General features: G+C 51.4%; 1 protein-coding gene across 7 annotated transcripts in view; it reads left to right on the top strand.

Annotated features, from left to right (window-relative positions):
• Positions 1–12,398, top strand: part of adamtsl2 (ADAMTS-like 2) — a 154,534-nt gene that overhangs the window by 122,867 nt on the left and 19,269 nt on the right. For all 7 annotated transcript variants that reach the window (XM_072488951.1, XM_072488952.1, XM_072488954.1 and 4 more), the window contains 2 exons: positions 263–418; positions 8,001–8,171. In XM_072488951.1, the coding sequence (XP_072345052.1) occupies positions 263–418; positions 8,001–8,171 (327 nt within the window). The remainder of the gene's footprint in view (positions 1–262; positions 419–8,000; positions 8,172–12,398) is intronic.

Here is a 12,398-nt window from a genome sequence, read left to right as displayed (position 1 = left end):
CTGCACTATTCTTGCACAGTTGGGAAGTTGGACACGAAACCTACCCTCAGCCAAAGCTATTGTTGCCATCTCTGCTGACAGATCAACGGGATGATTCTCCTCCCTGTCACAAAACAGCTGTTTGTTTTTCTTACTGCTTTCTCTTGACAAAGAAATTACTGCCTCAATTCTTTACTTTTTATGCACAGTACCAGTGAAAGAGGTATAAGAAAGGGTTAAAGTATATTGTGCTGTTCATACACCAATGTATTTTCTTTCTCAGTGTACAGCAAAGTGTGCAGAACGAGTCACTGTGACCAGGGAAGTCAGGTGCTCAAAGGAAGAGCGGTTTTGTGATGAGAAATCAAAGCCACCATCTCAGAAACATTGTTTTGGACCCCCTTGTGATAGGCAGTGGACTGTTTCAGACTGGGGCCCGGTGAGTGTAACTGTAGACGGGCTGAATCACTTCTTCTTTTCTGTACAATTTGTCCTCAATTTGTTCTTTCTCCTTGTTTACATAAGTGATCTTGCAACTTAAAAAATGAAAGTCAAAGAGAGGAGGAAGAATCTAGACTGGCCACATGCCTACTCATCAGTTTATAAGCAGCACCATCCCTTTAAAAAAAAAAAACAAATAAATGTAATCATCCTGAATCTGTAAACGTGATTAAGACCACATCATTGAATGTGCATCCTAATCTAACGCCAGTAAGAAGTAGGTGCTGAATGTAGCTGCCATAATATTAGCTAATATTCCCAGTGGCAGGAAGAGTAATAATCAAGATGCAGACGGTGACTCTTATCGTACAAAAAACAGGTATAAATAATGTTTTAGATCCAGTTTTCTACGTAATATTGATGGTTAAATGTCTTAAATTTGCATTGAATGATAAATAATTAAATAAACAATTGTTTTGGAGAAATGTAATAAGTAATTTCCATCAAAAATACATACAATTACAACTCAGTTTGGTTTTAGAAATCAATTCGTCAAATAGGATTTTTGACTTTGTCTTAGAAATTTGTGTGTGGGTTTTATCTCCTGTTATGAGGAGACACATTTGGGATGTAACATGAAGACTGACGGTAACTGCCAATCAAATTGTGCCTTTTTGTAGAAGAATATCCAACATTCACAGAAGAAAAAACCCCTTGCATGTACACAGTGGGCTGGATTCTCCGTCGGCGGGAATCTCCGTTTCGTCGGCAGCGCACTCATGCCCGCGGATTTCCCGATGGCGTGGGGGTGCCCACTGGCCGCCTGCCGGGACGGAGAATCCTGCGCACTGCCGTTCAAGTGCAGTAGCTGCAAGTGCAGTAGCTGCAAGTAAGCAGGAAGCATGTCAGCCAGTTGGCACGCAGTAAGCTCCCACAAACAGTAATGTGAGAATGACCATATCATCTGTTTCCAGGTATTTGTGGATGGATAGGTATTGGCCTTGGGGCAAAACTCCCCTTTTCAAGGTAGTCTGCCATGGGATCTCATTTGCAATTTGTTAGGTGGGAATGTTGAAATGAAATGAAATGAAATTGCTTATTGTCAGAAGTAGGTTTCAAATGAAGGTACTGTGAAAAGCTCCTAGTCGCCACATTCCAGCGCCTGTTCGGCTCCCGGGTGTTCTGCTCTGTGAATATAAACAGACCCTTTGGATGTAGCTTGGGACTGGATTTTACAGAGTATTTACCACCCCAGAACCACCCCCCTCTTCCCCCCCCCCACACACACACGCCCCAGCTGACTGAAAAGTCGGTCATGAAACTTCCCACTCAAAAGCCAACTGCCCCGCAACCATTTCACGCTGCGAGCAGCATTAATTTAATACTTAGTTTAATACTGAGACTTCCGCCCCACCCAAGGATCAATTCCTGCTTCAGGGAGCTGCTGGCAATCTGATTGGCTGACCACTCTGCAGTCCCAGCAATACTAGGTTCAAGTAGTACCCACTACTGGGACTATATATCCCCCAATCAGCATGCCTGGCTGGCAGTCTCTAGCAAGGGGGAATGGGATGTTGAGGTTGAGAGGCCTGGGGTGAAGATGATGCACGATCAATTACACAAAGACTAAAGTTGGGTACAACTGTGGCTTTATTACAGTCAGTTGCGTGGCCTCCTGCTGCAGCTGGCGAAATGGCAGGGCACTGGAGGTCGTGCATATTTATACAGTTCCCTGTGGGTGGAGCCCGCCGGCAGGAGCTACCGGCGAACCTGTTGTGCAGGTCCTACCTTACGTCTCCTATTACAGTGGTTGACCACATTCACCCCCTGTTACAAATGAGTCCGACGGGAGTGACGTGAAACTATATACAATTAGTGCAATTCTGTACAGTGGTAGGGAAAGAAAAGTCCATGTTGATGGTCCGGAGTCCGTCAAAGGTTCAGCCGGTCCGGTGCTTTGGTGCTTTGTTGGAAGCGGCGTAACGGTGGCGGCGAAGTCGGTGATGGCGGTGGTGGAGGTGGCACCGATGGCGGTGCTGATGCTGGCCAGTCATCGGGGAACTCTGGGAGCGTGCAGAAGTCCTCTTCGTCCTCTTGTGCGGAAAAGGGGAGGGGGTGGTGCTCTGGTGGGGTCAATATTGGCAGCACGGTGGGAGATGGGGCGGGGGGGCACATTGGTGGGGGGGGGGGGGGGGGTGTTGGGGTGGAACCTGACGGTGCCAGGTCCCTGAGTGAGACAGTATCTTGGCGGCCATCGGGGAACTTAACGTAGGCATATTGAGGGTTGGCGTGGAGCAGGTGAACCCTGACCACCAAGGAGTCCGCTTTGTGGAGTCGGACTTGCCTAGGGAGAAGGACCGGTCCTGGAGCAGCGAGCCAAGTCGGGGGCGACACCCCGGATGTGGACTTCCTGGGGAAGGTAAAAACACGTTCATTGGGTGTGTTATTAGTGGCGGTGCACAATAGTGACCGGATGGAGTGTAGAGCATCAGGGAGGACCTCCTGCCAGCGACAGGTTGGGAGGTTCCTGAACCGTAGGGCCAACTGGACGGCCCTCCAAACCGTCCCGTTCTACTTGCCCGTTTCCCCGGGGGTTGTAGCTGGTCGTCCTGCTGGAGGCTATACCCCTGCTGAGCAGGAACTGACGCAGCTCATCGCTCATAGATGAGGATCCCCTGTTACTGTGGATGTAGGCGGGGAAACCGAACAGAGCGAAGATGGTGCTGAAGGCCTTGATGAAGGTTGCTGAGGGCCTTGATGCCGGTGGCAGACGTCATATCGGGGCATGAGATGGCGAAGGTGAATCTGGAGTACTCATCGACCACACTGAGAATGTACGTGTTACGGTCGGTGGAGGGGATGGGCCCTTTGAAATCCACACTGAGGCGATCAAAGGGGCGGGAAGCCTTCACCAAGCACGCACGATCTGGCCGGTAGAAGTGCGGCTTGCATTCCGCACAGACCTGGCAGTCCCTGGTGACTGTCCTTACTTCCTCGACGGAGTAGGGCAGATTGCGAGCTTTGACCAGATGGTACAATCGAGTGACCCCCGGGTGACAAAGGCTGTCGTGTAGAGCCCGGAGTTGGTCCACTTGTGCGCTGGCACATGTACCTCGGGAGAGGGCGTCTGGGGGCTCGTTGAGTTTACCGGGGCGATACAAGATCTCGTAATTATAGGTGGAGAGCTTGATTCTCCACCGCAAGATTTTATCATTTTTGATCTTGCACCGTTGTGTGTTCTTGAACATGAAGGCTACCGACCGTTGGTCCGTAAGGAGAGTGAATCTCTTACTGGCCAGGTAATGTCTCCAATGCCTCACAGCTTCAACGATAGGTTGGGCCTCCTTTTCGACGTATGAGTGTCGAATTTCAGAGGCATAAAGGGTGCGGGAAAAGAATGCCTCGCGTCTGCCTTCCTGGTTTAGAGTGGCGGCAAGGGCGACGTCTGAAGCGTCACTTTCTACTTGGAAAGGCAGTGACTCGTCCACTGCGCGCATCCCGGCCTTGGCGATGACTGCTCTGATGCGGGTGAAAGCATGTTGTGCCTCGGCCGCGAGGGGGAATTGGGTGGACTGAATGAGTGGGCGGGCCTTGTCCGCATAGTTTGGGACCCACTGAGCATAGTAGGAAAAGAACCCCAGGCAGCATTTGAGGACCTTGGGGCAGTGGGGGAGGGGAAGTTCCATGAGGGGCACATGCGGTCGGGGTCGGGCCCGAGAAGTCAGTTTTGGACTATATAGCCGAGAATGGCAAACCGGGTCGTGCTGAACACACACTTCTGTTTCTTGTAGGTCAGTTGAGAAGAGTGGCAGTGCGGAGGAATTTATCGAGGTTGGCATCGTGGTCCTGCTGGTCATGGCCGCAGATGGTGACATTATCTAAGTACGGAAAGGTGGCCTGCAAACCGTACTGGTCGACCATTCGGTCCATCTCTCTTTGGAAGACCGAGACCCCATTTGTGACACCGAAAGGGACCCTAAGGAAGTGGTAGAGGCGACCGTCCGCCTCAAAGGCAGTGTATGGCCGGTCCGACTTCCGGATGGGGAGCTGGTGGTAGGCGGATTTCAGGTCAATTGTTGAGAAGACCCGGTACTGGGCAATATGATTGACCATATCAGACATGCGTGGGAGGGGGTACGCGTCGAGCTGCGTGTACCGATTAATGGTCTGGCTGGAGACCCCGACCATCCTGTGTTTCTCCACAGTTTTAACCACTACCACTTGGGCTCTCCAGGGGCTGTTGCTGGCCTCGATAATACCCTCCTTAAGCAGCCGCTGGACTTCGGACCTGATGAAGGTCTTGTCCTGGGTGCTGTACCGTCTGCTCCTAGTGGCAACGGGCTTGCAATCCGCAGTTAGATTGTCAAAAAGGGAGGGGGGATCGACCTTGAGGGTCGCGAGGCCACAAACTGTAAGAGGGGGGTAAGGGCCCGCCGAATTTGAGGGTGAGGCTCTGGAGGTTGCACTGGAAGTCCAGGCCCAACAGGAGTGCAGCGCAGAGATTAGGAAGGACATAGAGGCGGAAGTTACTAAATTCTACGCCCTGGACCGTGAGGGTGACTGTACAAATCCCTTGGATCGGGACGGAGTAGGATCCGGATTCTAGGGAGATCCTTTGATTGGCAGGGTGGACCGCGAAGGAGCAGCGCCTTACTGTATCTGGGTGAACGAAGCTTTCGGTGCTCCCGTAGTCCAGCAGGCACGAGGTCGCGTGGCCGTTGATTTTAACCGTCGTCGACGCGGTGGCCAGGTTGTGCGGGCGAGATTGGTCCAGCGTCATCGAAGCGAGCTGCGGGATGCTTCGGGTGGCGAGCGTGTGCGGTTCCGATGTCGGGATGTCCGGAGACCCTGTGGGGGACAAGATAACGGCGCCCATGGTGCGCACATTGCGGGATCGGGACAAGATGGCAGCGCCCATGGTGTGCACATTGTGGGGTCTGGACAAGATGGCGGCGCCCATGGGGCACACGTGGCCGAAGGGGGACAAGATGGCGGCTCCCATTGTGCGTCTGGCGTGGGGGAGGGGGCGATTGTGGGCGCGATCGCAGTGACTGCGCGGGCCTGGCACAGAGCCACGAAGTGGCCCTTTTTACTGCAGGCTTTACAAACTGCAGTGCGGGCCGGGAAGTGTTGGCGGGGGTGCTCCTGCTGACCGCAGAAGTAGCAGCGGGGACCCCCGGGGTGCGCAGATCGGCATGCGGCGCAGGCGTATTGGGAAGGCAGGGCCCCGGCTGAGGAGGTCGTCGGCGGGGTCCAGGAGTGGTAGGAAGGAGTAGAAGGGTGGGCAGCGCGGCGGGAGGGGTACGATTGTACTTTACGGGATGCGACCATCATGGAGAGCGCCAAGGTTTTCGTTTACTTCCAGTAATCGTTCTCAGATGTGGTCCGTCGCAATCCCCGTCACGAAGGCATCGCGCATGAGGAGATTTGCGTGTTCACCGGCCGCAACGGCCTGACAGTCACAGTCCCGGACGAGTGGAATTAGGGCCCGCCAGAAGTCTTCGATGGACTCACCAGGTAGTTGCGAGCGGGTGGCGAGTACATGCCTGGCGAAGAGCGTGTTCGCCTTCTGCGCGTAGTGTTCCTTAAGGAGTTCCATTGCTTGTGTGTAATTCGTGGCGTCTTGGATCAACGGGAACATGCTGGAGCTCAGTCTGGAGTACAGGACGTTTATCTTCTGAGCCTCCGTTGTCTCTGGGTCCGCAGCCTTGATGTAGGCCTCAAAACATGCTAGCCAGTGAGTAAAGTCTTTTCTGGCGTCGGGCGAATGCGGATCCAGCTGCAGGCGATCGGGCTTAATTCGGATATCCATTCTGTGGAAAATCTGACTGTAATAAATTGATGCACGATCAATTGCACAAAGACTAAAGTTGGGGACAACTGTGGCTTTATTACAGTCAGATGCGTGGCCTCCTGCTGCAGCTGGCGAAATGGCAGGGCACTGGAGGTCATGCATATTTATAAAGTTCTCCGTGGGCGGAGCCAGCCGGCAGGAGCTACCGGCGAACCTGTAGTGCAGGTCCTACCTTACATCTCCTATTACAGTGGTTCACCACAGAAGATTAAAGGGAGGATATGACCTCCCTACGAGTGGCACAGTGGTTAGGCTACTGCCTTACAGCGCCAGGGACCCGACTTCGATTCCAGCCTGGGGTGACTGTGTGGAGTTTGCACACTCCGTGTCTGCGTGTGTTTCCTCTGGGTGCTTCCCATAGTCCACAGATGTGCAGGTTAGGTGAATTGGCCGTGCTAAATTGCCCCTTAGTGTCCAGACGTTCGGTGGGGTTGTGGAGATAAGGTGGGGTGGGGGGGGAGTGTTCTTTCAGAGGGCCGGTGCAGACTTGATAGGATGAATGGCCTCCTTCTGCATTGCAGAGATATTATGACCTTGGCGAGGGTGCCTCTGATGGGCACACAGGACTCCCTTGCCCATAATTAGCCCACACAGTGAAAGCAGCTGGGATATCCTCTTGGTCTCAGCCTTCCCCTGGATAAATTAGCGGTAGATGTGAGGCCGGTCAGCCGTGCTCCGCCCCCTCAGAAATGTTGTCATCGCACACCATTGGCGCGTCATACAACGGCCCACCCACGATGCTCTGCCCCCGAGTTCCCGAGACACATGTGGTCTCAGTCATGCAGGAACCCGGCATGGCGGGCTTTGTCCAGCGCAGGCACACTCGGCCTGGATCTGTGTCGCTGGCCAGTGAGGCTTCCGTGAGGGCTGGTGGGGGGTGGCCAGAGGGTAGCCTGTGGGGTCGTGGATGGCGGGTTGGCTCCACACACGGCCGGCGCCATGTTGTACTGTGTGACCGCTGCAGGTAGTCAGCCATGCACCTGCGCCACCCAGGACTCGGCCGTTCTCAGCATGGGAGGGGGGAGTTCCAACCGCCGCCAGTGCTAGACACTCACCGGTCCTGGAACCGGGGAGAGTTTCACGCATGCTCCGTTGGCACCGGCTCTTAGCTGCTGAAACAGAAAATCTAGCCCCAAATCTTTGCCTTTTGCTCATGTTACACAACCCAACAGCCAATCATATTACACTTCTTTATGATTATATGGTCCTTTGTAATTGAGTTCATCATTCAATATAAAAATTCAGGTACTCTGTTTCAAACTTCCAGCATGACGACCAAAAATATTAACTTGAATCTATCGAATCACTGCAGTGCAGAAGGAGGCCATTCCGTCCATTGAGATTGCACCGACCCTCCGAAAGAGCACCCTACCCAGGCCCATTACCCTGTCTCATCCACTTAACCCCATGTACTGATCATGGCCAATCCACCTAACCTGCACATCTTTGGACTGTGGGAGGAAACCGGAGCACCCAGAAGAAACCCACGCAGACACGGGGAGAATTGGCAGACTCCGCACAGACAGTGACCCAAGCCGGTAATCAAACCTGGGCCCCTTGGGCTGCAAAGCAACTGTGCTAACCACTGTGCTACCGTGCTGCCCTTTGTGTTAACTCCAAAATAACTTTTACATGTAGTTGGAAGAATTTGAAGCATCATCCATCATAACTTTGTGGAATCGGTTATATTGATATTGCATTGGTTATTTCTCTTCTTTGCATTCAGTGCTCAGGGCCTTGTGGACAGGGAAGAACAATAAGACACGTGTACTGCAAAAACGCAGAAGGCAGGGTAATGCCTGAATCGCAGTGTAACTCTCAATCAAAACCCCATGCAGTACATCCATGTGGAGCTAAAGACTGCTCTCCCCACTGGCTGGCCCAGGATTGGGAAAGAGTGAGTAAAGAAATCAACTTTTCAATGCATTTTTTAAGAAATAAACCATTGTTGTATTTTGCATATATAATCAGAATTACACTTTTAATATATATAAACCTTCATTGTGACTGTGGTGCAATTACATTACTAAGTTTCGCGTTGTTAGGAAGCAGTTTTGGTTTTGTACCAATGTTAGACTTGTGGAATGTAAATAAGGTGACTAGAACAGGTCAGGCCCTTCGGCCCTCCAAGCCTGTGCCGACCATGATGCCCTAACTAAAACAAAAAACTTTCTGCCCTTACTCCGTCCGTATCCCTCTATTTCCTCCCTATTCATGTATCCATCCAGATGCCTCTTAAATGTTGCGAATGTGCTGCTTCCACCACATCCTCTGGCAGCGCGTTCCAGGCACCCACCACTCTCTGCGTGAAAAACTTACCCGTACATCTCCCTTAAACTTTCCCCCTCTCACCTTGAACCTGTGCCCCCTTACAATTGACACTTCCATGACTATCCACCCTGTCTATGCATCTCATAATTTTGTAGACTATCAGATCTCCCCTCAGCCTCTGTCATTCCATGAAAACAACCCTAGTTTATTCAACCTCTCCTCATAGCCAACACCCTCGAGACCCAGGCAACATCCTGGTGAACCTTCTTTGCACTCTCTCCAAAGCTCCCACGTCCTTCTGATAATGCAGTGACCAGAACTGCACGCAATACTCCAAATGTGGCCTAACCAAGGTTTTATACAGCTGCAACATGATTTCCCAGTTCTTGTACTCAATGCCCCGGCTGATGAAAGCAAGCATGCCATATGCCTTGTTAATCACCTTGACCACCTTTGTTGCCACTTTTAGGGAACTGTGGATCTGCATGCCCAGATCCCTCTGTATGTTAATGTTCATGAGGGCTCTGCTATTTACAGTATAATTTATACCTAGATTTGATCCTCCAAAATGCATCACCTCGCACTTGTCCGGATTAAACTCCATCTGTTACTTCTGTGCCCAAGTCTTCAATCTATCCTCTGACAATCCTCAATACTATCACCAACTCCACCAATCTTCGTGTTAGCAAACTTACAATCAGACCACCCACATTTTCCTCCTGATCATTTATATATACTACAATCAACAGAGGTCTCAGCACTGATCCCTGTGGAACACCACTAGCTACTGATCTCCATTCAGGAAAACACCCTTTCACCGTTACTCGAATAACCAAGTCTGTATCCATCTAGCCAGCCCACCCCGAATCCCGTGTGATTTTATGTTTTGTACCAGTCTGCCATGTGGGACCTTGTCAAATGACTTACTAAAGTCCATATGAACTACATCAATTTTCTTTGTCACCTCTTCAAAAAACTCAATCAAGTTGGTGAGACACGACCTTCCCCGTACAAAACCATGCTGCCTGTCACTAACTAGTCCATCTTTCTCCAAATGTGCATATATCATGTCCCTCAGTATCTTTTCCAAAAGCTTCCCCACCACTGATGTCAGGCTCATCGGCCTATAATTTGCTGGATTATCCCTGCTCCCTTTCTTAAACAAGAGAACAACATTGGCTATTCTCCAGTCCTCTGGAACCTTGCCTGTGGTCAAAGAGGATGTGAAGATATCTGCTAAGGCCCCAGCTATTTCTTCCCTTCCCTCCCACTGTAACCTGGGATAGATCCCATCTGGCCCCGGGGACTTGTCTACCTTAATGCAATTTAGGATACTCAACACTTCCTCCTTTGATATATTGACGTTCTCCAGAGTGATCACATACCTATCCCTGATCTCTACATCAATCATGTCCTTCACCCTGGTGAATACCGATACAAAGTACTCATTAAAGATTTCACCTACTTCCTGTGGTTCCACGCATACCTTCCCTCCATTGTCCTTAAGTGGGCCTACTCTTTCTCTTGCTACCCGTTTGCTCCTAATATATGCGTAAAAAGCCTTGGGATTCTCCTTGACTATGTTTGCTAAAGACATTTCATGGCCTATTTTAGCCCTCCTAATTCCACGTTTAAGTTCCTTTCTACATTACTGTACTCCTCAAGGGCTTCATCAGTTTTTAGATGCGTAGACCTCCTATCGAATGCTTGCCGAATCCTGCCATTTCTATTATTTTTGCAGGGACATGCCTGTCCTGCACTTCAATCAACTGGCCTTTAAAAGCCTCCCGCCCACATGTCAGACATGGATTTGCCCTCAAATAGCCGCTCCCAATCCAGTTCCTGTCTAATTTGGATGTAATTGGCCCTCGCCCAATAAAGCACCCTCACCGAGGGACACTCTTGGTCCTTATCCATGACTACTCAAAATCTTATGGAATTATGGTCGCTAAGCCCAAAATGCTCCCCCACTGAAACATCAATCACCTGGCTTGGCTCATTCCCCAATACCAAGTCTAGTATGGCCCCCTCCCTGGTTGGATTGTCAACATACTGTATCAAAAAGCCCTCCTGGACACATCTAACAAATTGCTCTCTTTTGAGCCCCTGGCTGTAAGGGATTCCCAGTCAATATGGGGGAAATTAAAATCTACCCTGCTTTTTTCACACCTTGTCAGTATCTGACTACACAACTGTTCCTCTGTCTCCTGCGGCTGTTGGGAGGTCTATAGTACACTCCCAACATTGTGATTTCACCCTTTTTATTCCTGAGCTCCACCCAGAATGCCTCACTACAAGATCCCTCCAATGTGTCCCCCTCAACACAGCTGTGATCTGCTCCCTGATCAGCAATGCCACTCTCCCACCTTTTTTGTTTCCCCTTCTGTCCCGTCTAAAACAACGATCTGCCGGAATGTTAAGCTGCCAGTCCTGCCCCTCCTTTAACCATGTCTCCGTAATTGCAATTACATCATAGTTCCATGCAGTAATCCAGGCTCTCAGTTTGCCTGTCTTACCTGTTATACTTCTTGCATTGAAGCAAACACACTCCAGACCCACTGAGCCTTCCAGCTTCCCTCTGCCTGCTCTTACTCTGCGCCATGTTTATCACGGTCTCACTTTCTTCTCCAGTCTCTACACTTACTGACCAGCTGTTCCGCTTCCCACCCCCTTGCCACACTAGTTTAAACCCTCCCGAACAGCACTAGCAAACCTCCCGCCCAGGATATTGATGCCCCTTCAGTTCTGCCAGAAGGAGAATGATACTGCCTCTCCAAAAGTCTAATTCCCTTTTGCTGCAGCGTCAGGAGGGCTCTGACACAATAGTCAGGCATTTATTTGCATTAAGGTCTGAGGCACGATCAATTGCACAAAGACTAAAGTTGGGTACAACTGTGGCTTTATTACAGTCAGATGCGTGGCCTCCTGCTGCAGCTGGCGAAATGGCAGGGCACTGGAGGTAATGCATATTTATACAGTTCTCCGTGGGCGGAGCCAGCCGGCAGGATCTACCAGCGAACCTGTAGTGCAGGTCCTACTTTACATCTCCTATTACAATGGATCACCACATACACCCCCTGTTAAAAATGAGTCCGGCGGGGGTGACGTGAAACTATATACAATTAGTGCAATTATGTACAGTGGTAGGGAAAGAAAAGTCCATGTTGACGGTCCGGAATCCGTCAAAGGTTCAGCCGGTCCGGTGCTTTGGTGCTTCGTTGGGAGCGGCGTAACGGTGGCGGCGAAATCGGTGGTGGAGGTGGCACCAATGGCGGTGCTGATGCTGGCCAGTCATCGGGGAACTCCGGGAGCGTGCAGGAGTCCTCTTCGTCCTCTTGTGCGGAAAAGGGGAGGAGGGGGGTGGTCTGGTGGGGTCAATATTGGCGGCGCGGTGGGAGAGGGCGGGGGGGCGCATGGGTGGGGGTGTGTGTTGGGGTGGAACCTGATGGTGCCAGGTCCCTGAGTGAGACAGTATCTTGGCGGCCGTCGGGGAACTCAACGTAGGCATATTGAGGGTTGGCGTGGAGCAGGTGAACCCTGTCCACCAAGGGGTCCGCCTTGTGGAGTCGGACGTGCCTACGGAGAAGGACCGGTCCTGGAGCAGCGGGCCTAGTCGGGAGCGACACCCCGGATGTGGACTTCCTGGGGAAGGTGAAAACGTGTTCATGGGGTGTGTTATTAGTGGCGGTGCACAATAGTGAGCGGATGGAATATAGAGCGTCAGGGAGGACCTCCTGCCAGCGAGAGGCTGGGAGGTTCCTGGACCGTAGGGCCAGCTGAACGGCCCTCCAAACCGTCCCATTCTCCCGTTCTACTTGCCCGTTTCCCCGGGGGTTGTAGCTGGTCGTCCTGC

The sequence above is a fragment of the Scyliorhinus torazame genome, chromosome 22, assembly GCF_047496885.1.
Source record: "Scyliorhinus torazame isolate Kashiwa2021f chromosome 22, sScyTor2.1, whole genome shotgun sequence".
Classification (NCBI taxonomy): Eukaryota; Metazoa; Chordata; class Chondrichthyes; order Carcharhiniformes; family Scyliorhinidae; genus Scyliorhinus; species Scyliorhinus torazame.
This window is presented reverse-complemented; position numbering and strand designations above follow the sequence as displayed.